The 26,732-nt window shown below is 34.9% G+C and overlaps 9 protein-coding genes across 11 annotated transcripts; 5 read left to right on the forward strand and 4 right to left on the reverse strand.

The window, feature by feature from the left end:
* The first annotated feature begins 1,501 nt into the window (after positions 1 to 1,501).
* On the forward strand, positions 1,502 to 3,076 carry LOC6642870 (metallophosphoesterase 1 homolog). Its single transcript, XM_002064820.4, has 3 exons — positions 1,502 to 2,192; positions 2,256 to 2,760; positions 2,822 to 3,076. Exons 1-3 carry the CDS (start codon positions 1,774 to 1,776, stop codon positions 3,002 to 3,004), a joined length of 1,107 nt encoding a protein of 368 aa, XP_002064856.1. The 5' UTR covers positions 1,502 to 1,773; the 3' UTR covers positions 3,005 to 3,076.
* A 215-nt stretch (positions 3,077 to 3,291) lies between these two features.
* On the reverse strand, positions 3,292 to 10,895 carry LOC6642871 (sodium-coupled monocarboxylate transporter 2). Its single transcript, XM_002064821.4, has 10 exons — positions 10,434 to 10,895; positions 8,104 to 8,207; positions 7,836 to 8,015; positions 7,593 to 7,752; positions 5,226 to 5,291; positions 5,111 to 5,162; positions 4,975 to 5,042; positions 4,486 to 4,899; positions 3,715 to 4,409; positions 3,292 to 3,648 (listed from the first exon to the last, which is right to left on the reverse strand). Exons 1-10 carry the CDS (start codon positions 10,440 to 10,442, stop codon positions 3,573 to 3,575), a joined length of 1,824 nt encoding a protein of 607 aa, XP_002064857.2. The 5' UTR covers positions 10,443 to 10,895; the 3' UTR covers positions 3,292 to 3,572.
* Positions 10,896 to 13,522: 2,627 nt separating this feature from the next.
* LOC6642872 (tripartite motif-containing protein 45) lies at positions 13,523 to 17,269 on the forward strand. Its single transcript, XM_002064822.4, has 6 exons — positions 13,523 to 14,813; positions 14,873 to 15,100; positions 15,675 to 16,233; positions 16,291 to 16,439; positions 16,500 to 16,629; positions 16,683 to 17,269. The coding sequence occupies exons 1-6, from the start codon at positions 13,545 to 13,547 to the stop codon at positions 17,156 to 17,158; spliced, it is 2,811 nt and encodes a 936-aa protein (XP_002064858.2). The 5' UTR covers positions 13,523 to 13,544; the 3' UTR covers positions 17,159 to 17,269.
* A 498-nt stretch (positions 17,270 to 17,767) lies between these two features.
* Positions 17,768 to 19,060, reverse strand: LOC6642873 (heterochromatin protein 1). Of its 2 annotated transcripts, XM_002064823.4 has the most exons (5): positions 18,895 to 19,060; positions 18,642 to 18,774; positions 18,462 to 18,578; positions 18,258 to 18,384; positions 17,768 to 18,190 (listed from the first exon to the last, which is right to left on the reverse strand). In XM_002064823.4, the coding sequence occupies exons 2-5, from the start codon at positions 18,744 to 18,746 to the stop codon at positions 17,922 to 17,924; spliced, it is 618 nt and encodes a 205-aa protein (XP_002064859.1). In that variant the 5' UTR covers positions 18,747 to 18,774; positions 18,895 to 19,060; the 3' UTR covers positions 17,768 to 17,921. The 2 variants fall into 2 exon arrangements, with proteins under 2 accessions (XP_002064859.1, XP_046866883.1); XM_047010927.1 differs by lacking the exon at positions 18,895 to 19,060 and having other exon boundaries at positions 18,642 to 18,791.
* Positions 19,061 to 19,327: 267 nt separating this feature from the next.
* LOC6642203 (RNA polymerase II transcriptional coactivator) lies at positions 19,328 to 20,146 on the forward strand. Its single transcript, XM_002064824.4, has 2 exons — positions 19,328 to 19,500; positions 19,765 to 20,146. Exons 1-2 carry the CDS (start codon positions 19,438 to 19,440, stop codon positions 20,041 to 20,043), a joined length of 342 nt encoding a protein of 113 aa, XP_002064860.1. The 5' UTR covers positions 19,328 to 19,437; the 3' UTR covers positions 20,044 to 20,146.
* LOC6642204 (transmembrane protein 222) lies at positions 20,103 to 20,901 on the reverse strand. Of its 2 annotated transcripts, XM_002064825.4 has the most exons (2): positions 20,813 to 20,901; positions 20,103 to 20,738 (listed from the first exon to the last, which is right to left on the reverse strand). In XM_002064825.4, the coding sequence occupies exon 2, from the start codon at positions 20,687 to 20,689 to the stop codon at positions 20,159 to 20,161; it is 531 nt and encodes a 176-aa protein (XP_002064861.2). In that variant the 5' UTR covers positions 20,690 to 20,738; positions 20,813 to 20,901; the 3' UTR covers positions 20,103 to 20,158. The 2 variants fall into 2 exon arrangements, with proteins under 2 accessions (XP_002064861.2, XP_023031548.1); XM_023175780.2 differs by lacking the exon at positions 20,813 to 20,901 and having other exon boundaries at positions 20,103 to 20,799.
* Positions 20,902 to 21,252: 351 nt separating this feature from the next.
* On the forward strand, positions 21,253 to 23,172 carry LOC6642205 (cytidine deaminase). Its single transcript, XM_002064826.4, has 3 exons — positions 21,253 to 21,342; positions 22,316 to 22,540; positions 22,615 to 23,172. The coding sequence occupies exons 2-3, from the start codon at positions 22,471 to 22,473 to the stop codon at positions 23,055 to 23,057; spliced, it is 513 nt and encodes a 170-aa protein (XP_002064862.1). The 5' UTR covers positions 21,253 to 21,342; positions 22,316 to 22,470; the 3' UTR covers positions 23,058 to 23,172.
* A 1,463-nt stretch (positions 23,173 to 24,635) lies between these two features.
* On the forward strand, positions 24,636 to 25,540 carry LOC6642206 (cytidine deaminase). Its single transcript, XM_002064827.4, has 2 exons — positions 24,636 to 25,003; positions 25,070 to 25,540. Exons 1-2 carry the CDS (start codon positions 24,742 to 24,744, stop codon positions 25,507 to 25,509), a joined length of 702 nt encoding a protein of 233 aa, XP_002064863.3. The 5' UTR covers positions 24,636 to 24,741; the 3' UTR covers positions 25,510 to 25,540.
* Positions 25,522 to 26,692, reverse strand: LOC6642207. Its single transcript, XM_002064828.3, has 2 exons — positions 26,277 to 26,692; positions 25,522 to 26,209 (listed from the first exon to the last, which is right to left on the reverse strand). The coding sequence occupies exons 1-2, from the start codon at positions 26,487 to 26,489 to the stop codon at positions 25,556 to 25,558; spliced, it is 867 nt and encodes a 288-aa protein (XP_002064864.1). The 5' UTR covers positions 26,490 to 26,692; the 3' UTR covers positions 25,522 to 25,555.
* Positions 26,693 to 26,732: the final 40 nt, after the last annotated feature.

Below are 26,732 nucleotides of genomic sequence, written 5' to 3' on the forward strand. Positions count from 1 at the left end.
ATTGAAGAAAACACAAACTTGTGCCGAATTGCACAACTTGAAAGGTTGGACATTATACCAGAAAACCAAACTTTAAAATTACTTCTTGAGGCATTGATAGAGCAAACACCAAAGACTCTGAAGCATTTTGAAATCAATACAGTTAATCATTTCAAATACTTTGATATAGAGCCTCTGCACCTGATAACAAAACTTACCAATCTCAAAACATTAAAATTAACAACATTTGATTTTACTGTTGCTTCGGATTTGTTTTTAAATATCTTGAGAGATTGTACTGAACTTGATTGGATTCAAATAAGGTTCTTATCCTTTAATATGGTGCTAGGTGACTGTAGTATTCTTTCTAAAACCTTGAATATATTAAAAATGGTTAGAGATCCGATGCTCCAAAAACCATTGAAGTTGATTGTGCCTCCTATTCTCTACACATTTTCGTCTTGCGTAAGTTTTAATAATTAATATACCATTCACAAATATTTGAAAGTCGCAAAAAGTTATGATCGGTTGTCCGTCCGAATATCTTGTATTAATAAAGGGTTAACACATATCAAGTAAATTTTGTTACTTTGCAGAACTAGCAGAAAAATTTCAGGCGAATCTAAATTTAAACTAAATTATTTGAATCATAAGATTTTTGCAAGTTACTACGGAATCCTTAGCTCGGAAAAAGGTCGGTTAAATGGATCCGCTTCGTTAAATAATCATCGCTAAATGAATGCCGAGTATATAGTAAAAATTTTCTTCAATTAGATTTGCAATGCTTAGGAAAGAAACAAGATAACAAGGATGTATATCCGTCCATCGTCCGTCTGGATTAAGACAAACACCTCTTAGTCCGTTGAAATAAAGATAAAGAAATTGGATTTTTACCGGAATATCGTAAAAATAAACAATTTTTATGTTATATTTTATGAAGACTAGACCATTATACTAAATACCTATTAAGTTAACAACTTTTATCATCAATAGGGCATACTTGAGCTTAAAGTTCAGTTTAGATATTAAAGCAAGACAAAAATTTCACCAAAACTAAGAATTAAGGAATAATGGTACAAATACTGAAACCTGAATTTTAATTGTTAACTCTAATTTTATTCTTTCAGTTGACACCCAGTGATAAACAGTACTTAAACGTTGTTTACGTATAAAGGTATAACTATTTATCCTTAGTTTTGTAAAAATGTAGTGTGTATCCTAAAGCACTTTAAAATTTATCTTTGAACAACAATTAAAATTGCAGATACATAAATCATAACAGGAACGCTGACTGTTGTTCCATTAAGACAAACGATGATATATTAATATTAACATTATTAAGTATATTTGATTATATTAAATTAATTTTAATTTCATTTTTAATACATCTTATTTTTAATGAATGACACTTAATAGATAAGTCATTAAAAAGTTGGATTTTGAAATTTAAAGTATTTGCCCACTTAATCAATTCAAATGTGTGTTGGGTAGTACGGAAACTTTGCAACACTTTCCATGTTATCGTTATCGTTAATTTTGGTGCATCTCGGATAGAAATAAACTTTGGATTTTGATTTGTTTTGTTTATTTTTTATTAGATTTTGCCGGTAGTGTTTTTCATTTCATTCTGATTAACGTGACGCTGGAATATTTGGGGGACCTTTACGTTAAACCAGTTGTTAGACCCCAAAAATATATACATATATGTAACTTTAACTGCTTCGGGTGCTCCTTGGAGACCAAAGTGAGGATATAACAACCTAATTAAGCTCAAAATAATATACTACAATAAAAATGCGTTGGCTGTATGCATGTTTCGTAATTGTCCTGTGCGCCCTAATCTTTTGCGAGTATGTGGCTGATTTTGTTGTTCTACAAAAATGCAAATGGCCAGAAATTAAACGCAAGAAATATGTTGACGATCCATTGAGGGCATTAATAATAGCCGATACCCATCTATTGGGACCACATCGTGGCCATTGGTTAGATAAATTGTACAGGGAATGGCACATGACCCGAGCGTTTCAGGCATCGACCAGATTGCTGCAACCCGACGTGGTTTTCGTATTGGGCGATCTATTCGATGAAGGGGACATGGTCAGTGATAAGCAGTTCCAGGAGTATGTCTGGCGATTTCTGAAATTGTTTCACTTGCCACCAGGAATACCCTTAATCAGTGTGGCTGGTAATCATGATGTTGGCTTTCATTACAAGTGAGTAAATTCATTGGATTTATGGCTCAGTTCTAAAAAAAAATCTCCTTTTTATTTTTGCAGAATGCATCCGTTCTTTATGAACCGCTTTGAGAGCTATCTAAACTATTCCCTAGTCCATCTATATACCATTAAGCAAATACACTTTGTTTTAATCAATTCCATGGCCATGGAATCAGATGGTTGCATGTTCTGCGCAGAGGCGGAATCGGCCCTGAAAAATATATCCCGTACATTGCACTGCATGAAATATCCCCAAGAAGCAGAATGCGCCCGTACACGCCGCCATCCATATAGTCAACCGATTTTACTGCAACATTTTCCAACATATCGCATATCTGATAAGGTCTGTATGGAGCATGATGCTCCTAATATAGAGGCTTTTCGTGAGCGTATGGATGTCATCTCAAAGGATGCCACAGATATGCTAGGTGATCTATTGAAGCCACGTTTATCCTTTGCCGGACACTCGCATCATTATTGTCATAGTGTCAATCGTTTGGGTATCGAAGAGTTCACAGTGGCTTCATTCAGTTGGCGTAACAAAGTCAATCCCAGCTTTATGATGGTAATTATTATCGAAAAAGTTATTATTAAGTACGACATTCAATTTCAATTTATATTCTTAGGCAACTCTTACCCCGGATGACTATGCGGTGGCCAAATGCAAAATGTTACCCCAACAATTCGTTTATAATAGTTATTTTTGTGCTACTGCCATATGCCTTATACTGATACTTTGTCAGCTAAGAATATGGCTGAAAAAGAGTCAATCGCGTGCAGCAGATTCTGAAAAGCGCAAGGAAAAATAATAATAGTAATAACAAGCGAAAAAAAAGAACAACAAATTTCAAACTAATAAAATGCTATATCAATTCCTCCCATTTGTGATGCAATGCCAACTTTTAGTGCTAGCTAGAATTAGTTAAACACATTCCTTATAAGATATACATATATACATATTTGTTTGAATTTATTTATCACAGACATTATGCTTGTAAAAAGTTCACACGAATTACAAATGTATGAGACACAGTCTGCTGACTACACAAAAAAGCAATACCAAAGAAGAACAAAACAAAAAAAAAAAACGATTCAATAAATTTATAATATTATAATACAATCACTTAAAACTAAATACATTGATGCATTTAACAATAGTGTATACAATTTCAATTAACAATTTATGTATATCCCTGTTGAATGCAGATTCATAATATTCCTGTACTATATATTTTCCTTTAACTTTTACATTGTGATTCCGAATTGTACTACATTAGGCTAATCATTTGTATACTAAGTACAAATAAATGTATAACGTATACATATGTATATATATATACTCTATACATGGAAGAACTAGAAAACTAAGACCATATTCTACGAAATGTTAAGTAAATTCTTGTGCGCCTGTGTATGATGATTGCGTCCAACAAAACATTCTTTTGGCAGGAATCTAAAATGTTTAATAATTTCCAATTTAATGATATTAGTTTGGAATGTAAGCAAGTTTTTTCGTTACCTATGTATTACTGGCGATATAAGATCCGGATCAAGAGTTTTCATATTTGTTGGTTTGGTGACTAGAGATACCAATGCGCCGACTATAATGGCCGTACTAACACCAATGGGATTAATCCAATGATATGACAGACGATACAACGGAAAAACTTCTTCCTCATCCACCCAAACATTTTCAGGCATTGTGACATTCACACCCAAACAACCATCCACCGAAACGGGTAACTTTTGTGAATTCAATTGTCCAGCTGCTATGGTAAATTGTGTTCCAAATGATATCCAACCAGCCAGTAGAGCACTGGCTATACCACCAGCTGCTGTGCCAATTGTATTCGCCCAGGGCACAAGCATGCCCAGAGTGAAGAGACCAAAAGTTGTACCCGCTGCAATGGCTGTCATTGATGTGCATATACTCAAGATGCCGCTTAATTGCTCCAGTACAAAGACCAGAGAAAGAGCAACCATGCCCAAAACAATAATACTTGACTTGACAACAATTGTGGAGGCTCGCTCACTTAGCTGGAGTTTAAAGCAACCGCGTACAATATCCTCCAGTATGACCAGAGATGTGGAATTCAAAACCACCGACAGAGAGCTCAAAGCAGCTCCAAAGATGCCAGCTATAAAGAGACCAGACATTCCATATATATGGCCCACACTCTGGACTACAAAAAGAGGCAGCAGTTGATCGTCGTGCTGTTGAGGCGAGTCGATTTTACTCAAATTAAGTTGAAATTGTAAGTTAATCTTCATCCTTTTCAGATATCCTTACCGTAATCAAGCCAGCGCTTAGAGGATCACAATCTTTATACATCTCAAAGATCAACAAGCCCACATAACAGCAAACGGAGACAAATGCAGCAACTCCAATCGTAAATATTGCCATGGAAGTCCGAGCACTCTTAAGCGATGGCAAGGACATATAACGTTGTACCATTGTCTGATTGACGGCATTGAATGATGTCCAATAGAAGAATCCACCGATGAGTACACTCCAAACCGTATGACGTATATATGGAGATGGATTCGTGTTTGTAAAGATTAAACGACCACCCTTTGAGGCATCATCGAAGAGATTATCCAAGCCTTTGGCATAAATCGTGCTCAAAATGGCCACAGCCAGAACAGACAAAAACATGACCAGCACCTGCCAGGCATCGGTATGAACCACAGCTTTAATGCCACCCTAAACAATCGAAAGCAATTCCAACAAATAAATTATTTAACTGGACAAACATTAAGAATAACTCTCCCAACTTACCACAAAAGTGTAGAAAACACAGACAATTACAATAACAACTGCAACCACGTGCAAATTAATACCAGAAACTGAAAGAAAATTTCGAAAAATTATACAAATTATTCAGTTTTTGTTAAAGTTCATAGAGGATATTTACCCTGATTTAAAGCTATGGCAGGTACATATACAATAAAAGGTAGAAATAGAATCTGTAAAATATAGTTTCAATATCTTGATACAAATTGTTTTTTTTTTGCGAAAATAAAACTTACTTCATCGAGAATAAACATAAATGAAGCTATACTTCTGATCACCGAATGGAAACGCATTTCAAGATACTAAAAAAGTAACAGAAATTTAAGAAAGAATATTATTAAAATTTTATTTTTTATCAATTTTTTCTCCTGTAGTTCAGTAACGAGGTTCTTTTTATAATTTTAGATGGTTCTAGGCAGGACTTAAGACGTAATTATTTCTACTTTTTATACCCTTGCAGAGGGTATTATAAAATTGGTCAGATGTTTGTAACGCACAGAAGGAGACGTTTCCGACCCCATAAAGTATATATATTCTTGATCAGCATGAGAAGCTGAGTTGATATAGCCATGTCCGTCTGTCCGTCCGTCTGTGCGTATGCGTTTTACTCAGCCGTCTTAAGAGCTATCGGTCTGAAATTTTGTTTCGGGGTTTTTTATTACCCGGGAAAAATAAAGTATGAAATTCATAAGGATCGGACCACTATATCATATAGCTCTAGAAGAACTAGAAGAAACATTTTCATAAAAATCGGAGTATGCTATGAAATTTACATATGTGATAATATTGGATATAAAACCCCAGATCCCAAAATTTGAATGTGATCGGATAAATATAACACACACAGACGCAACGCTACATGAACTGTATGTGTATTCGTGCGTTGCTTTGCTTTGGGAATAAGGGAAGAAGAAGAACAAATTGTAAAATAGAGAGTAAAATTGTTTTGTTTGTATATTGATGAATTGAGTTGCAGAAAACAAATTTTGAACATGTAAAATTATTATTACCAAGGACTGCAAGGGTATATAAACTTCGGCATAGCCGATGTTAGCTTCTTTGATATTTTTGCTTAATTTGGTATTTTTATTTTTAAATAATGAAATTGACTGAATGTTATCAAATATATGAACATATATTTGAAACAGATATAATAATTCTACATACATATGTACATATGTGTGAAAATCTCCCAAGTGAGACACCTAAAAAAACTCAAAAGTACATTTTTCGATTTATATGAATAAAGGAAAAATTCGTTTATAAGATTAGAACTTGTACCAAAGTTAGTAACACACTTTTTTTTCTTTTTACTCGCTGCTTTTATCTAGATGTTTTTTAGCCTGGTTGTTTATTAGACAAATATCTAAATATCTTTTGTCTAAGCCGCGTAATTTCACAGGATATTAACAAAAATCGAAATATTTCGGTGTTCTGGATGTGATTATAAAAAGTCTTTTAACTTCTACCAATCTTGGATTCATAACGCATCGAATACCAAAAAAACAAAAAAAGATCGTATTAAGTCTCAAGTTATCGCTAAAAAACGAAGATTTTTCATGGCTCAAGGCACTTAAATCATAAATATTTCAATTCAAAATAATGGCTCTTTTTTTCAGTTTAGCATAAGTCATTTCCAAATGTGAGAAATAAAACCTGGCGGAGCGAAATATTACACAACCGGGTCCGTTAAATTAAAAGAAAAAAAATCCAAAAATCATAAATCATAAAAACCAATGAAAAACGAAATCTCAACATTTCAAAAGTTGTATATTAAATAATGTTGTCGGATGCTAACAACAAAATATACCACAAAATATTAAATCCAAAATTAAAAATTATATGAAAAGAAGTGCTATTCGAGTGAATTAAAAGAATCTTTATAATTTCGACAACTTTTTTACAGTATTCCCCATTTTTTTAATGATCTTTTCCGTCACACAGATTCAATTATTTGGTTTTATTGTTTAAAGGTTCTAAAAATTCTTTGAAATGGGTAAGTAATTACTCAAATAGTATTCAAATAATTAAAATTTTCTATTCTAAGTAAATTTAAATAAACCTAATGCTAATTTGTTAACTGTACTGAATACTGTACATTTTCACCCAAATGATTTTATTTTTCTAGTTAGAAATAACAAATAGTTATTAGGTTGAGCAAACAAATTGCATTTAAATCAATCCGCTATTTGGAGTAGCCCTTACACCTGTGATTAGAAGGTTAAATGGAAATGTGGTCGTAATATTGCATTGTTATAGGAACATATGTAACCTATAATTGGTCAATCTATCACGCAAATGACCCAATTAAATGTCAAGTTTGTTTTTTTAGCCAATAATCTTTAGAAAATAATTGCCCATAGTGGGCAGAATCATACACAGATACAAACACACACACACACACAGACACATGATTCAACTGTCAAGTGGCATAAAACAACTTTGTAATTAATCATAACAGAAGGAGACCCAACAAGTGGGCAAGAAAGTGCAAAGTCCAGAGTGAAACGTTAATTAAAAATGTTCACTACAAATCAATTTGATTCAATTTCAATTTCTCTTTGAATTGTGTTATCTAGAAACATTTGTATTTTTCTTTTTACCTCATACGAAGAGCCAACTTGCAGAGTTGAGAATACTGGTATATATACATAGGAGACAGCAATTCCCTGTAGTATTATGGCTATGGCAATAAACCAATATTGTGTGCCATAATTGTATATCTCGGATGTGGTCCCCAGTATCGTAACGCCCGATATATAACTGGTTGGAGTAGATAGACAGAAAAGATAACATTGATTTGTTGTTTTTTTTTTTTGTTTTTTTACTATTTGGGACAGTCTTACCTCGCTATCAGGCTCATGGCAACGGGAAATACTTTTAGATTACGTGAACCCAATAAATATTCACTCATCTTTTCTGAACCAAAATCATGTTTACGTCTCTCTGTACCTCGCTCAGCATTATGTCCAATTGTTGGGGTAGGTAATGCTGGTTCCACCTCCTCGAGTTTCTTTTTAGTTTTCCTAAAATCAAATAAAAAAAAAAAAAAATAAATTGGCAAGAATTCGAATTTAGTTTTCTTTGGGTTAAATCCAATTTTGAATGACTCACTTGATGCAACCAAAATAGATTCCTGTGCCAGTGGAAAGTAAAATCATACCCAAAAACACAATGTAGTCGATAGTGCCGAATCTGTAGCTATCCATACTCGGTGACTGTAATTAGGGAAGCTTAAGTTACTCTCCATCTTATCGGTTCTACTATTACAACTGGCAACTGAGATTGCCTCAACATTCAGATGTGAACACAAGTGTGCAAAATTATTATTATTTTACAGTTGATAAGCATGACGAAAGTTTATAACTTTTTTTTTTATTAGATAGTGAATAGTAAAACAACATCCAGACAAATTCAAGAGATTACAAATTTGTAGTTTTGCTCTAGAAATAATTAGTTTAAATCTTGTCGAATTTGTATAACAACATATTTTTCTGTACAATTGTTGATCTCGAATTACTTTGTCGAATAAGTTCAGAATTAACACGAAAATTATTATTATTTTATTTTATGGTAATTTTAATAAAAAAAATCTTTTCGATTTTGGCAGACAATTTTATTTGTCAAGAAACATCTTTTACTACTTGTATAGATTTTTACATTTTTTAAGTGAATTAAAATCAAATTTTCAGTCTTCTTTTATTTCATAGTTTACAGTTATTTTCGTGATAATAACTGTGAAAAATGTACAACTGCTTACATTTAAAATAAGTATGCATTTGAGACCAGTAAATGCCACTATATTCTGTATTAAATATGAGAAAAAGAGTTTCGAAAATTCAACTTAAAATTCAAGCTACGATCGATTTTATTATAAAGAAAAACTTAAAAATAGTTTTTCTCAAAATTAGTTTTATTTTTCAGGTAAAAGTCATAAAACTTAAGCTCTAATAAAACGATTGATCTAAAATTTTGTTCAAATGTTCCTCTTTACCTTTACTTCAATTCAATATTTTATATTCCTGTATTTTTAAAATGTCAAAGGAAAAAAACTTATAGGAAAAATTGGATTTCTTTGTTTTTATAGTCGTTATCTTTTTTGAAAAGTGTGACTATGTATACCATTTTTTTCCATATTGAGAATTGTACTGAGTGTCGTATTTAGAGCAATGGGAGGGGATACTTGCTCCGGGCAGCGAAGATTCTTCTCCTAATATTTAAAACAATGAAAATGGGAGGGCAATCCGATATAATTTTCGGCATTTTAGATCCTGTTGGTACTTGTAAAGGATTTAGATATATGTATTATTATTTAATATGACTAAGGGGGTGAGAAGGATGGCTAGATTCTAAGGAACTCGCGGACTTTCCTTTTCTAGCGCAACAATTGCTTTAAGTTTGCCTTTTTTAAATTTATTATATTCCTACTTATTCAATAATAAATATATTTAATATATTTTTGCTTTGACTAAGACCTTTTTAAAGATTATTATACTACATATACCAATTATATCAATGGATTATTATATTTATTGTTATGTTAAATATATTATTTTATTTTTTATCGAGCATCAAAAAATTGGCAAAATCTTCACGTCTCTACTATAATAACACATTATTGTTATTTTATTTATTTTTTTAATTTTTATACAATATATTTCCCAGATTTAACCACTCGTTTATTTTGAATAACATTATTATTATTAGTTTCACTTGTTGTAATTGTATTGCTTGGTTTAATTATAACTGCCAATTTGTTGTACTGCAATTAAAACTTTTACTTCTTTACAATCCTTAAAACATCTGTTTTCTAAATATATGTCAAACCATTTAAACGCCTAAATTAGTTTAAAGTTAATACAATTTTTTAGAAAAGTTTGTACTGATTTTACTGAATGACTCAGTAAAATATTTATTAGGTACTTTATTTTAAAGTTGATTCATTTAGTTTAGTTATCTCAAAAAGCGGCACAAAGTACCTAAAAATTATTATTTGAATGGAATTATTGACCCTTTTTCTGGCTAGACTTTTTATAGTTTAAGCTCCTGTCTCACATATAGGTAATTTGGAAAAGTTCACCTAATTTGTGGTCACTACCCCCAATGGCAAGAAATTTCTTAGTTTAATCAAGCTATTAGCAGTAAAAGTCTAAAATAAATCAAATGAAATATAACTAAAAGCCACAAAGTCAACTCATTCGACTTATCAGCCTTAGAGGAGGCATAATCACTAAAACAAATCTCCAGCACAAAGTATCACCGCGTTCCTCACTCAACTCGAAAATCCGAGCCCAAAATAGAGACTTTAACCTTTTGCGCAACTCTCGAAACATTATCACTGCCTTTGACTGGACTTTGTTACACACACACACACATAGAGAAAGTATTTTGCATATTTGTTTTTAATCAAATCTCAGTCCTTGTCATCTTTATCTCTGACTTACCGCTTCCATAGTGCCGGATTGTGGGTGGACGTAGGTCTCGAAGAATGCTCAAGCAAAACAGAGAGCGTAAAAAAATGTGCGTCGCTTACGAAAATCAACAACAAAAGGAAGGGGCAACAAAATAAAATGTACTTAAAACAAGAAGAACGTAACGCGTAACCAAATTGTTTGTATGTCTCTTCCACAGAGAAACGTTTTCCCCAACTCTTTATTATTTTCAATAATTTTCCATTACCTCACACATCGAATTATCAACGAAATTGAAATTGAAAACCCGCAAAATCGAAAAGAAGAAAAAAAGAAAGTTGTTGGCAATGTTCTGGCGCGGCGGGGTGGCGTGGCGTGCGGGGGGGCTTATTGCTAATTCTTTGAAAGCGAAATTGAGGGAAAACGAGAAACCTATAGAATTGAAAACATATGGATGGGACACCCGAACACGACCGATTCACCAACGAGCTGCACTGATACTGGGGGCGAAATTCTCCCGAGGCGCGTGCGTTGAGTATGGGGGGGCCAAATACAAAAGCTCACGCTCTCCACCACCCATCACACCACATAGGGGTGCCGAGCCGTTTTTTGAGCACTTAATTCAAAAATGTGTGTTTAACAATAATTTTCAGTTTCATTGCATTGCGTGAGGTAATACATATATTTTGCAATTATTTTTAGAGAAAATGGGCGTGGCATCTCGCCTCCACGGTCAAAAAACCGTATTTGGTTATCCACAAATGACATTGAGACTTTTATATTTTACAAAGAATTTATTATTATATCCAATAGTAAAAATTTTAGACTGCACATTGGTACACATTTTTTTAAATTTCTTCCTAAAGTTGAGATTTCGTAACAAGTTTTGTCTTTGAGAGTCGATCAAAATTAGACAGATTTTAAGAAACACACCTAAATTTATAACAAATCAAATCTACTAACACATAGTACAAATCCGAATTTTTCAATTGCTCCTTTTGTTTTATCTATAACATCTTTCTTTTAAAAGTTATATACACTCAAAGTCAAGCAACAATTTGCACCAAATGAAAACAGTTTTGTTTTGTTTCCAACACTTGTTTTCGACAGCGTTATTCTCACCAGTGTTGAACAATTTTGAAAAATCTAGTATGCAGAAATGTGATTTGATATTTTACCTATAAATTGGCATCAAAATATTTCGGTTTCAAAAACTTTTAAAAATTGACTTAAGTGTTTAAAAAACGGCTCGGCACCCCTATGTGCACACACACACACAGAGAGTAAGACAGAGAGAGAGTAAGCGAGGAAATAAGAGCGGGTGAAAGAAAGCTTTTCTTGTCTCTCATAATATGCAACAACTCTCGATTATGTCAATTATGAAAGTGGTCAAAGTTGATCATGCTAAAATATACAAATGTTAATCAATTTTTGTCTCGCAATTCTTTTGCAGTTAGAAGCCATGAATATCCCTTACAATTACCTGTAGAATGTGATCTGTAAAAGGGCAAAAAAGAAATCGTTGTAGACCTCGTCCCATAAATTAAAAAATTGAATCATTTTTAATATTCCCATGTTTTAACTATTGAAAATTGAAAGACTTTTAAATCGTTTTTTTAAATACTACCATTAATTATAATTCATAGTTTTTTAAAGCTAATAGCTTGTCTAAAGTTGCTGTAAAAGTATTCTATACTTTAAAGTTGTTGATTAACATTGTTTACTTTGTTTATTTAACGGTTTATTTTCCACTTGCTGATTACACTTTACAACGGAGCTTCTCATGAATAGATTATACACAATACATTAAATTAAATAAAATTTTGATTGACTTTTTGAAATGTGTAAAAAATAAATAATATAAATTATTTTGTGAATCTTGAAAATGAAGACTCTATTTTAGGAGAGTTTTAGTTTTACTTTAGATTTTTCGTGAAAGTCGTAAATGTTGAATTATTAAAAGCAAGTAAGTCTTCGCAAGAATAATTACGGTGCATATTTCTTTGCGACAATTTTAATGTTTGTCTAGATTTCGACCTTTTTGAAGTTAATCAAAACTGTCTCCAGACAACCTGTTCACCTTTTGTGCTGCCTTTGATTATAAATCTTATATTAGTAAGATTTATGGACATCAAGCCGGCTAAAACCGAGTTTTGTTAATTTTAATATTGAGGGAGAAAACCGTTTCATGTCAAATTACTAACTCCAGTTCTTAAAATCTGTAAGACTTGGATGTTCATATAGAAGTGGCTAAATTAGTAAGATGTCAATAAATCTCAATTCGGCTAAAGCCCAGTTTTAAGTAACATCAGATAAAACTTTCAACTTATTTTGTGATTAGTGTTCCGGTTTCTAACTTATATTAATTAGACGCATGATTTTGATACAAAACAATTATATTTATGAAATGATATCAATTTTTTTAGATAATAAAATAGTTTTATGAATGACCATTGCAAATCTACGAAATGTTTTAGAAAATTATATAAAAGTTTAGAAAGTTTACATAATTTTAACTTATTTTCGTTTTACCCAATTTTTAGGCACCGTTCTCTTATATTTTTCGAAGCCTTTAAAATCTATTTAAATATACAAATTTGTAAAAGGCAAGTGCCTAAGAAATTAGAATTGTCAAACCAAACTTTAAACATCAACAATATTTAAATTAATTTGTAGTATTTGCCAAGTAACTTGACAGTAACTTACTAAAGGCAGTTTAAGCAAAGTGATCAGTAGAATGAGTACCTATGTACTTTATAATCATATTATACTAATTTATTCCATTACTCTGTAGGTATTGATACAATGTATTAAACAATTTGCATAATTGACTATATTGGGACTTCCACTTTTGAATTCAAAACTTTCCGTTGTGTGTTACCCCATGAAGAGGCGGTCAACGAATGTGGTGGCCACAACAAAATGAAATGAAATAAAGAATTCCATCGGACATTTCTATTTCTATTTCTATTTATGTCTATTTCCATTTCACTTTCACTTTGGGGGTGTGTAATTAGATTAAGAAGTGGCCAGCCAGCTCTGGACTCAGTCTGGCCTCAGTTTCAATGCAGCTGTCACAAAGTCTAAATGGTCATATCGAGAAGTGGAAGCCCTTTTTGAAACCAATTACATAAACTCGTGAAAATGAGTGAAAATTCCAATACTGGCAAACAAACGAAATTTATATTCAGGCGAAAATCCAGCCTGGGCGCCAATAAGAAAACTAATGCCATTAACTATGAACAGATGAAGTTTTCCAATGATGGACCAATGCAAGTGGCCATGGCGGATGGACATTCATTCAAGGCCATTCCAAATACAGACGGACATGATGGAAAGTTATTGCTTAAATTGAGTACCTCCAAGATTTCTCTGCGTAAAAGTGGAGAACAGGAAAAGAAGGCCAAACAACTGAAGGCCGATTCTCAATCGGATGCAGGGCGTCGCAAGTCGGCACCTCAGATATTTAATTTTAGTATTGCACCCAAATTGGAAGCATTATTGATGAAAGAGCCTCAGTCCATTCCGAAGTTGCCGGGATTCGAACCACAAAGAAACAACACCACGGTTACAACGTCCCGATCCCGAAGCTTGGGTTTAGCTTTGGCCCTGGACGAAGCAAAGGTGATGGACAGCAACAGCGAAGCTAGTAGCAGTAGTCTAGCTGGCGCTGAAGGTGATGGCCTATCCACATCACCGGAATCTCTTCTCGATCATATACTAAGTGGTGCCTCCTCCATGTCCGTGCAGAGTAGCAGCAATAGCAGCCAGGCGAGTAATGCAACTGTGGCCCAACTTAAGGAGTCTCTGCATCCGAAGCGTTTTCTAAGCTTGAAATCATCTCCTGAGGTTAGGGTATTGCCACCCACACCCGATACCGGATCACAGCCGAAACTAGAAGTAGCCACTCCCAGGCTATTACTTTTACCGCCTGGTAATCCATCGACTAATCCGCCCGTGTCCTCTTTAGATTTGTATGACTATCAAACGGATGCATCTTCTCCGGCCAGAAGTCGTACGCCTTCGCCTATTAACTCACCACAGGCTTCGCCCCTGCCATCTCCATCGCCCAGCATCACTCTGCGTCCAAGTACGCCTCCAGAGTCGTTCCTTACCTCATTTCCTGATGATCTCAAATGCGCCATCTGCATGGATGTCTTTACGGAACCTAGAACCCTCAATTGTTTGCATTCCTTTTGCCTGCAATGCCTGGCCAATGAGAATTTCAAGGAAGAGATCATTACATGGGTGCAAAATCCACGTCTGGAAGATCGATCCAATTACAGTTTGCGTTCCGAAATAGGCTCGGTTTCAGGATCAAGTGCCGAATTGGCCACAATTTCACCAGCTAGGCAACGGGGTTCCAGTTTCAGTTTGAGGCGCAAGAAATCAATGGATCGTCTGGTATTAAGGGTGAGCTGAAGCTTTTCCAATTACCTTTAGGTAACTCTAATCTTTTCCTCCATTTTCAGTCGAAAAGCGAAAGCAAACGTTCGACAGCATCTTCGAGAAGTTTTTTGAATGAAACACGAAGCATACGTTGTCACATTTGCAGTACATCCACGGACTTACCTTTGGGCGGAGTGCGTCTATTGCCCCAAAACTATTTGCTAGTACGGCGCATTGAAGCGTTACGTTTGCAGGCGGGCGATGATGTTATCTCAAAAGTCTGGTGTTCCCTGTGCAGTGATGAAATTAGTGTAATAGAGCTTGGTCTCACTTTTTAAATCTTTTGTTTTAATGGAAAATCATTATAAAACCATGCATTGAAAGAGTAAATAGTACGTTTACGTCTTTAGAAGAAAGCAGTTTCCAGTCCGTCTGTATAAATACCTAGATCTCTGAGACTATGAAAGTTAAACTTATTAAATTTGGTATGTAGACTCACATAACATGTACGCAGATTAGGTTTATAAAAAATTTTTGGCACGCCCAATTTAGTCCATTTTTAAATTCATTTTCTCCTGTAATGTGGAATATTCGTGCGATGAAATTTGCCAAACCCATATTTGCTATAAATATCTGTATAGACACAAAATTTCATAAAAGTCGGATAATAAAAAAAACCAAGTTCTAATAGTAGAAGAAAAACGATAGATTTGCCCATTGGTAGCGTAAGACGATGTGAGCTAGACTGAGTTTGCACCAAGGCATGAAAAAATAACTTGATATTACATTTAAATTAGGTCTATTGAATTTAAAGTAGTTGTTTCACTTGGTGCATGGTATATCAAAGTCAGCTCGTCGAGTTACTTATTAAGGTCTTTCTTTTAGGCCACATATCACTGCATAACTTGCACTCTCAATCTCTGCACTCTCTGCAAGGAGGCCCACGAACGTCAACGTAGTACAGCCAATCATCGGATGAGAAGTATTTTGGAACTTAGACGAGCACGTAAGCAAAAGCAGCAACAACTTGGCCTGGGCGATAGCAGCAAATTGGTATTGAAATGTGGCCTTCATACCAGCTTCGAGATGAAGGCCTTCTGTGTTCCATGCAAACAATTGGCCTGTCCAGATTGTCTGGTCCTGCTGCACAAGGGTCATCGTCATGAGAATATACCCAGAGCTATAGGACATCAGGGGAAATTATTGCGTGAGGCAACCGAACAGACGAGACCATTATGTCAATATGCAGAGCATTCTATTGAGCGATTGAATGAAATTGCTCGTGGCATCAATGGCAGATGCGATGATATCCAGACCCAAGTGGATCGTTATATGCAGGGTTATTTCGAGGCACTTGAGTCACATCGTCGTACCTTAATCCAACAGATAAACCGAGCCAGAGAGTCCAAAGTGGAGATTATTCTAAAGCAACAATTGGATCTGGGTAAGAATCATAGTCCTGTGATCCTTACAGTGCTTACTCACATTGTTTTCCTTACAGAAAAACGTACTCAACAAGCACTAGAAGCTGTTCGCTTTAGTCAGGAACTCCTAGAAGTTGGAGCCGATGTGGAAATTCTCAGTTTTGTTTCCATATTAATGAAACGTTTGGAATTTTGTCAGCAATTTAAGCCACCAGTTGATCCCAAGGTAAGTGTATTTAAATTCGTGTAATATAAAGCTATAGTTTTTTTTTACTTTTATACATAGATTTCCGATTCTCTGCATTTTTTGCCAAAGATACGAGCTCCAGGCACCAAGGATCAACATGATATACCACTTTATGGCATCATTACCATGCAAGTTGTTGAACCTTCACTTTGTACACTGCAATGGGAAGGTAAGGGAATCAATTGATTTAGGCTTCTAATTTTAATTTTCTCATTTTCCTAGGCTTCTCTCAGCTTCGCTTGCATAAGAAAGCGGATCTTCTATTGCATTCCCGGGATGCCGATGGTGTTTCACTCTGTCATGGTGGTTTGGAGATCAATTGTATGATTAAATATAAGGATTCGAATAACAAATTTCTACCCATTGATGTTTCCGATCATCGTGATGGCACATATAGCATCACCTTCATACCAGATGCCCAAGGATCTCTCATTTTAACAATTACAATCAATGAGCGTCCCATCCGAGGAAGTCCATTCACCTTCCAGGCAAGACAAGTACGTCCACATGCTGGTATATATCATTGTTGTTCCTTTTGCTCGGGTAAGGGTAAATGTTCCTGCGAGGGTCGTATGCCAGGTCATAATGGTTGTGGCCATGGGCATACAGGACATCCAGGACGTCGTCATTGGTCGTGTTGTGGCAACGTGTTGGAAAACTCGGAATGCACAGTGGCTAACAAACTATTAAATGCATAATATTATGTTATTATAATAATTAACGTAAGGTTTAAACTTATCATTAACAAAAATCATTGATTTTAAATAAATTGAATATAGATTATGGCTAAAAAAAATACGTTTTATAACTTTATTAAGCTGGAAACCAACTTCTGCTTGTAAATGTAATTATTATTGCAGTATACTAACAATGATTAACTTTAAATTTGAAATGAATGCCTTTCTTTAAGAATTATTGGAAATGTTGATTTTATTTTTCTGACTTAATATCATAAATTTCTGTCACCATCTTAACATTGTTGAATATATTTTTCTCTAAAATAGTGTTTACCAGTTGAAAATTGCAATACTTAAGATGTTGTATATCTTTCTGGGATTTATGAATACTCGATCGAGAATTAAGTTTATTTTTAGCCGGGTTTAGTTTGTAAAACGTTTTAGGCATACATTTTACCTTTTCCCTACATTTGTAGAGTAGGTAGAAAAAAATAACATAAAAACTTGAAAAGGTCCGTCTGAATTTGGTTATTTTTCTTTGAATCCTGCAGAAGCATATTGGAATTTCCATTGTGTGTGTGTGTCCATATTATTGGCATATGATTGCCAGATGTACGAAACATTCTAGAATTTTTCGCGGGTTTTCTTTTTTTTTTATATTTTATTATTTTCCTTTTTAGATTTAAACTGAACAAAAAAAAACTTGTGATTCAATAAATGGTTTGTATGGAGAGCCGAATAGGTCAACTTTTCTTCTTAATAATGATCTTAGATAGTTTTAACGTTAGTCCTCGTTGTCAGAGTACCAAGAGAGACGCTCTTCATAGAACCTGATTACCATTTGAGGTATTTTAACATTGGCCACTGTGGACAGAACCATTTCGGCCTGATCGACACCTTTGAATTGAATAAGGAATGTTAGCCGTCCATTATTATCGGAGGCACCCAAAATCTTTTCGGCCTCCAGTCCACGATCAAAGCCAGTGCCGACAGAGGATAATGAATCTCCGCTATCTACTTCGGCATCAGTGCGTTTGGATTTTCCACCCGCAGCTAAAAAACGAAAGAGAATGCAAGTTAATAAATGTAACGGTAAACCTATAATCATTTGATGACTTACCTGGCTCTTCAGATTTACGTTTACTGTTGCCACTAGTGCTGCCCGAAGTGCTAGTCCGTCCCGATTCTTTGCTCTTGGTGGTACTTCCCGGACGATCTTTCTTGGGAGCAGCTGCAGCATTATTACTCTATCCCATTCAAGAAGAAGAAAATAATATTAATTTTGTAAACACAACTGTACTTGTGCATCGGGGTTTGTTCTTACCTCGTCCTTTCGACTCATCTCGTAAAGCTGAATTAAGTCTTGACAATCCAAATTCGCTTCTGGTTCCCAAGTATTTTCCGAATCGGAATACCCTTTCCATTTTAAATAATATTCAACCTAGAATGGGATATTAACATCCTTTAGTATTATTAAATAACCACAGACACACTCTCAACATACCTTGCCCTTGCGGACGCGTCTATCCAGAATCTTTTCCACGGCATATTCCTCTTCTTCTTCGCCATCGGAAGATGGATTCTCAGGATTGTCCTTCTTTTTGCTCATTCTTTAATAAATTTTTAAATATTCCTGACTGCAAAAATTGAAACACTACATGAATACATACAAGGAAAAACACATGCATACATACTAATATGTACATATATTGTTTGGCTCGCAAAATTCAATTTTGCTGACAATTTTCTCTACACACCTTCAAATGTTAATTACAATTAATGTGGATACTTTTTCCACTAAACTAAATGCTAAACACGGCGTATCCCGGTGAAAATTAATTTAACAAATGAACTGAACGCTGCTTTTAACGAAAAAGATGTGCGAAAAAAATGCGCCTTCCCAAAAGACGCCGGTTCTGCTTTACCAACACTGACCATCTTCTTTAAATTGAGATGGACAAACTCGTACGCGATAGTTTTACAAACAAATCGAAATGAAAGAAATTAAAATAATATATATATCCGACATGCACTAGATCTAGCTAACCACTAGTTTCAAGCTTCATAATCAGGTAAGCTTTTTATAACAAACTTGTGCAATTTAAAAAAATTTTGATTGAAACTGCAAACCAAAAATATCACGAAAATCACGAATCACGATATTGCTGACTAAAAATAAATAAGGTCACTCTAAAAAAATATATTTATTTTTGAGAACTGCCCAGGTTGAACTGCCGCTATTTCAGCCGTATTAAATTATCTGTAATATTTCTTGAAAATAACATATAATAGAAATAAAGATGCCCAAGATTAAGAAGAGCCGCAAGTCAACTACTTCCGATAGTGACAGCGGTCCAGAAGATGTAAGTGTAGTATTTCAGATCGAATGCCGGCTAAGAAAGAGAGCGCGCTTTCTTTAGAAAAAGCGTTTGTAATTGCATGTGTTTGTTTAAGATCTGTTAAAATCTCTCATTGGTAAGCCGTTTGCACACGAGTAGAATCAATTAAAAAGCATCAAATATGTCAAAAAGATAAATTTATCGGAAAATGTCAAGTCCAGAAGGATACAAATAAGAAACTAAATCTTTCTCTTAAAGTAATTGAGATTTCGAATGTCAATATTATAGCGCAATCCACCGCCTAGCAAAAAAGCAAAAGAAGTCACTACTTCATCCGCCAAAAAGGACACCGGTGGAGGAGGTGATGGATCTACCACCTGGACTTTGGAAAAGTTGCGTCAGGTACGCATAAATGAATTCCGCGGTCGCAAAATGGTTGATATTCGTGAGCATTACGAGAAAAACGGAGAAATTTTGCCAGGCAAGAAAGGCATCTCTCTTTCCATACAACAATGGAAGAAGCTTCTTGAGCTTGCCGACGAGATAACGCAAGCTGTCGAAAAGTAAAACTGCCAAAATGAATATGAGTCACATTAAATATATAAAATTAACATTTTTGTTTTAAATACAATAAAAAATTAACTAATATAATGTTGTTAAGGAAGTTGAATTACATATTTGTTTAAAAGTAAACACCCAAGAGCACGCAAATTGTCACTAGTATTGCAAATGGTAGCCATGTCTTGATGAATCCCAAAATTCCCACATAGCGGGCGCAGAAGAAGAGCCAGAAGCAAAGAATTACCATATTCCAACTGGAGCTATCTTTGTAGCGCATATTAATCAGGGCGGTGGCCACATGAGAGTGACAATTGTCGCAGAATATATTATGTGTTCTGGTCCCGTATAATACGGATGCCTTGGAAACAGCCTCATCCCAGGCATTAGAACCACCGTTCACATACTTTGGATGCAGTCGCAGATATCGTGCTGGCCGTCCAAAGGCCATATTATCTTCAGATACAAAATAAGGTCCGGCAAAGTCTCTAATAACTCCACTTGATGTACAAATACCCATGTGGCCGATTAGCGGTAGAATCCAGGTCAACACTGGTATCGGAGTCCAAACTATGCAATAGGGAAAGCGTTGGTCATCTGCGTTAACTGGAGGCAGACGCTCTGGCACACTTGCACCGCCCTCAGATCTAGCCATATTGATCTCTACGTCCTGCGAGGGCTGCCTTTGATGATTCGACGCTGTACTGGATAGGGATGATGTCGACGTAGTCATTGTAAAATATGAAAGCAGAATCACAAAACGAAAACAATCACTCACTAAGTAAAGCTAAATGGTAACTAATGGGGAAATTTTTCCGATAGTGACTAAAAAAAATGTTGTGTTTTTGTGATAACAAGAAAATTCAGAGCACTCACACATACATAAACACCTAATGCAAACAAACGGCTTAACAGTGGACCCTTGGATAACGAACGCCACCATATAACAAACATTTGTCATAACGGACGCCTTTTTTTATGAAACAAGTTTCCCTTAACAAATAAAATTTCACCAAATCCCCAAAACACATAATAGAGCTGTCCAGTGTACCCATTTTATCCATCATACAAAAAATTTCCCTTTCCAAACTCTTTACTTTTTCCATTTAATACGAATCCTCGGTGGTTTGTTAACCGTAAGTCCACTGTATTAATAGTGCGGGGACAGTGTTGGAAAATGTCACTCTCAAACAGCTGTTTAGTGTTGATTATTTGTTGAACTGTTTTGGTTTATCAGTGAATATAGTTAATACACTAACAATTATGATGCAGCATCAACCGGGAGGGAGGAAGTGGCCAGTGAGAATGGTAGTGAGAGTGGCTTAAAAACCACCAGCAAAGCAATTGCGGGGGGAGTGCCAGCGGGAGCTAATGCGGGTATATCCTTGACAGATGCTTTGCCTACGTTTATTGCTAATCCTCGTACCAATGAAATGATTCAGAAACCGGAATAGGTGATGCAGCTCATACGATGGCCAAGACGCCACATCAGATTCTTTAGATTTGGTGTCATTGCCTACATCACCCACAGCAGGTGGAAGTTAAGGCGAAATACATATTCCTGTCGGTGGTTCGGGTATTTTGGTAAAGCGACCATCAGAATCCTCATCGGCCACCAGAATCATCTACAGCCATACCACCAGCAGTCTTCAAAATCAGGCGACGTTGTAGACCAAAACTATCCATCCACAGATATTTTCAAATCCTTTTATTCCAAATGTCTGTTTGTCCGTTTTATTTAAATTTTCAAATGTGTACTAATTTTAGTTCCTAATAGTATTTTTTACTAGAAATACGTGTAATGAAGAATTTTAGTGGAATATTTTCTCTTTGAAAATAATGGACAGATAAATACGAAAATACATAAATAGTTTTTAAACAATTGTTTAAATAAAGGCCATACGAAAAATGACAATATTTTTTTGCCTTTTGGAGTCTTATTGTCTGACTGAATGAATAATATTCTATAGCAAATTGTATACTTTATCTGTTTGGGCCATTGCCCATTGGTAGAAACATTTTCATTATGAAAAATATTGCAATAAAAATTTATTATTATTTTTTTACACAAGTTGTAGAGAATCGTATATACTATACGGGTAATTACCCGATCGTTCCAATACCATTGTAAAAAGAAAGCATCTGTTAATATATTATTTATGCCACGCTCGAATGGGTCTTATCAACAACCCACACCGCTCTCCACTCTCTCTGGCTCTCGTTTATTTGACCAAATGTTTATTTTTGCCACCACCACCAACAACACCACGAACGGCTTTAGGCGTCATAGCTAACAACAGAGATCACAAACCGTCCATTTGCCAGCGGACGTTCGAAGGAGAAACACACGGGAGCCACGCACACATAATTTGGTTATAAATATACTTTAACTAACTGAAAAAAAGCCATATATATTTATTAAATATTAATTACATCATGTCAAACTTAATTAAGAACTTTGCCCGCCCCGACAAAGCCGAAGAGGTAGTTACCTTTGGTAGTTTGGGTAAGTTTTCCACCTCAAAATTTTGATCTAATAATTCTCAGAAATAAAGTTATTTTTTCCTGTTTGGTTTGTAGATGCTTCAACCCAAGAGCTGCTAAAGGCAGCTTTTGCCGTCCGTCAACATGCGTATGTTCCTTACAGTGGTTTCAAGGTGGGAGCTGCATTTCGCGCCATACCCTCGAATCAAATCTTCACAGGTTGCAATGTGGAGAATGCAGCATTCACACCATGTTCGTGTGCCGAGCGTACAGCCCTGACCAAGGCCGTGAGTGAAGGTGCCAGAGAATTCTCTGTGGGTGCCGTTGTGGCCTATCAGGAGGATGTTTTTACACCTCCGTGCGGTGTGTGTAGGCAATTTATACGTGAATTTGCCACCGTTGATATTCCTATTTATATAGGACAGGCTCTAGATCATAGACTTGAGACTAAGGAGGATCCTTTTCATCCCGATGATCCAATTTTATCTACTTCAATCTTTAATCTGTTGCCAAGCAGTTTTCACACCTATCGGAAGTAATAATTTTGAGGCAGTTCAAGGTTGGCGAAAATCCAGTTCAATATCAATCTACATCTAATTGTAATCTAATCTAATCATTTTTAAAATAAAGTAAAAATAACAGTAGTAAACAAAACATTCTGCTTAGCAAATGACCGTATTTATTTTGTTTATTTTTCTTCAAATGTGTGTCAAATATATATAATTATTTCATCAAAATTGCGTCAATAATGAGAGAGAGGAGGGCATGACGAGCCCCTATAGTTTACTATGTACATATGTATATGTATGTATGTATGTATTGGGATGGGCTGATTCTATCTTTTAAATTATGGTTTCACGACAATATTGTAGCTCATATGAACTGCAATTTCTTTAATAGTTTTTTAAACCATAAATTAAAAAGGTTTATGGGTAGTTTTTAAAATCACAACTCATTTTTATTACCATTTTTAGTTACCTTTACTGTAATTGAAAAATGTAACTCATTTTTTTATATTCTCATACCTTTATACATATACAAAATGTAACTATTTGGGCCTTTTCTCTAAATAAACCTATTTCTCTTATCTAAAATCCTTTTAAATGTTTTTCTCTATAATAAGAATATACATATATCTTACCATATTTTAGGGGACTTCCCATAATTTGCTTTTGTTACTGACATTCTTATTCCCCATTCTTGTCAAGATTATTATTGCAATTCGACTCTTTGTTATGTACATTATTACATTTCTCAGAAAAATCCAGTAAACCGGAGATACTTAGGCTGTATCGAGACTTCTACACCCTTGCTTTTCTCTTTTTTGAATCTATGATTCCTATCATATAATTTTTATGAATTTAGACATTACCAATATTTTTGTGTATTAAAATAACATACATATGTATATGTTTAATTTTGACATTCGCTAAAAACAACTAAATTTATCATCCGGTCCCTTGTATGCTTGTAAATTACAGCCAATCTTCTTACTACCTATAGCTAACTTTATTAATTTTTGTTTACATCTTCTTAAACATGTATTTACAAGTTATGAACTATACATTATAGTTAACCGATCCGACTTATTCTTAGAAACTTGTAATTTTGGAAAAGTGATAACTCATTTAAATGATTTTAAATTCAATTTTAATTTAAAATATAAATCGTGCTAAAATTTCAAGTTATCTTTTCAAGCGCAAAAACAAATTTCAATAAACAGCAAAGTATTCCAATAAACCTTAATTTCACATAGCTCTAATTTAGTCTATTTTTTGAAAAATGAAAAATACAATCCGCATTATAATCTCAAGAGCTAAATTTTTTGGAAACTTTCGCAAAAAATCATAATTATTTTCAAAAATTGAATCGAAATAAATTTTTTTAAAAATATTCAATTGTTTGATGTCTTTTAAAAGTAAACAAAATTCCCATTTTGATATACTTTTTAAAATCGATTTGAAATTACAGTCTAAAAAAGAAATGAATATACCCTTTTTGCAAGGGTATAAAAATGCACTAACAAAGGTTTTTGCAAAACAAAGTAAATGGGGAATCCCCACAATCCATGGCATACGAATGTATATGTATATAGCCTATGCCTTATCTTTCAAAAATTCTTGACAAAAATTTACTTTTGGATAGATTAGACTAGATTAGAAATTAAACAAACATTAATTATTTTGGCCTTTAAATTTTTGTATTAATTTAAAATAAAAGAAAATGTTGGAAAAACGTAAACTTCTTAAGCAATACATAAAATGTCTCAACGAAATGGAAATGGAATTAAATAAGCGTAAGCTAAATAAAAAATTGAATGGCTATATGGATGCATTGAAGGAACTTCAATGTGAGGTGGACAAACGAGAAACAAAGGCAGCGGCGGTGGCGCAGGCAGCTGTAAATGAGAAAGCCATTAGCACCTCTCCGAATCTGCCACATCCCAAGATGTTAGATGAATACATTACCACATACTGTGAGCTGGGTAAGTCGGCAATAACTGGGATATTTAAATTACAATTGTAAAAATGATTCTCTTCTTGGGTGACAGATGACACTGGCCGTGAACTATTGGATGCGGCTTTGGATGTACGGCATAATGCCTATGCCCCGTATAGTAAATTTAAAGTGGGTGCAGCATTCCGTTCTAAGAGTGGTGTAGCCTATGCTGGCTGTAATATCGAGAATGCGGCCTTCACTCCCGGTTGTTGTGCTGAGCGTGCTGCCTTGGCCAAGGGTATTAGCGAGGGTGTCCTGAAATATACAGCTGGAGCTGTAGTTGCCTGTCATCCATCGGGATTTACCACACCCTGTGGCGTATGCCGTCAGTTTATACTTGAATTCGCCAAAGCTGATATTCCCCTGTATATAGCCAAAGCTCCGGAAGATGAGGCTGCCATTCCGGCCATTGGCGATGATGATGAAATCTTGGTTACATCTATCTACAATCTAATGCCACATAGTTTCACTGTCTTTGAGTCAAAGGAATAAAAACTAAAGTACTTTTGTTGTTGTATATATATATATTGACTTTAATTTAAACATATTTCAAAACTGGTTCTCCCGATCCGTAGATACCATATTCGCTCTTTTTAGCAAACGGTGTAATCGGTTCATGCACCAATATTGGCTTCACATCGGATAAATCATAGTCCATACTATCGACACGTGGATCCTTGTAATTATCACGTACTTCGGTTTTCATGCCAGTATTCGGGACACGTTTCGTTTGATTCTGGTATTCCAAAATACGCTTGGGACATTTTTTGGCTGCCGTCGTATCACACATATTCTCATCGGGTTCACGCGTTACCTTCTTACCCGCCGGCAAATGTTCATTCCAATTCCAAAATGTGACATTATCATGAGCCGCGACTCCAGCTTGCAATTCCAAGGGATTATAGCGTACATAGCTTAAATTATATGTGGTGGCCGATGGATCTAAATATTTGCTATAACTCGTTTTGGAGCGATCAATAATCAATTTGGTTGATTGCACCGGCGTTGGCATGGTTATGGGTAAAGGATCTTCCTCCAGTGGCAAATCCTTGGGTGTATATGTGTCCATGCTTACACTGCTCATGGGTTTCATTTTTCGTTTTACAAAACGTATTTTACCCTGATCGAAGGGTTTCATGAATTGAACATTCATATTAAGCGAAGGATTTCGCATAATATTCGGATCGCCATACTGAAAGAAGAAATTTTTTTGTAAAATTAGTTGAATATTTTAATTCTTCTTCTCTCCTTCCACTTACCTTCCATTCGTAGTTGGCTCCATATTCCGAAAATTGTTTCTCATGCAGCAAAGGATCTCGCACATAGATATTTTTATTCGGAAATTTGGCATTCAATTTATTGCCCAATCGCACATCCGTAATATGACGATGTCCGCGATAGGTAGAGGTCCGCATATCGGGCACCACAGAGTTCGGTGGCTTCTTATAATCCAGACAAACAAATTCATCCATTGTGAATGCGAAAACGAAAAAGTAACTAGCTAAGATAACTTTAAAATACTAATATTTTAACAATTTAAGGTAATTTGAGAGTAGAATTCTTAAATGGTTGCAGTTCTTGTGCGTGTTTAGGCTACTGAAAATTCCAACCGGTGTTTGTTATGTTGCCTAGAGCTAACAATTTGTTGATCTATGACAACCAGTCGACTTTCTATAGATACAAAAAACAATCAAAAACAGGTTTACGGAAAGCAA

The sequence above is a fragment of the Drosophila willistoni genome, assembly GCF_018902025.1.
Source record: "Drosophila willistoni isolate 14030-0811.24 chromosome 2R unlocalized genomic scaffold, UCI_dwil_1.1 Seg167, whole genome shotgun sequence".
NCBI lineage: Eukaryota > Metazoa > Arthropoda > Insecta > Diptera > Drosophilidae > Drosophila > Drosophila willistoni.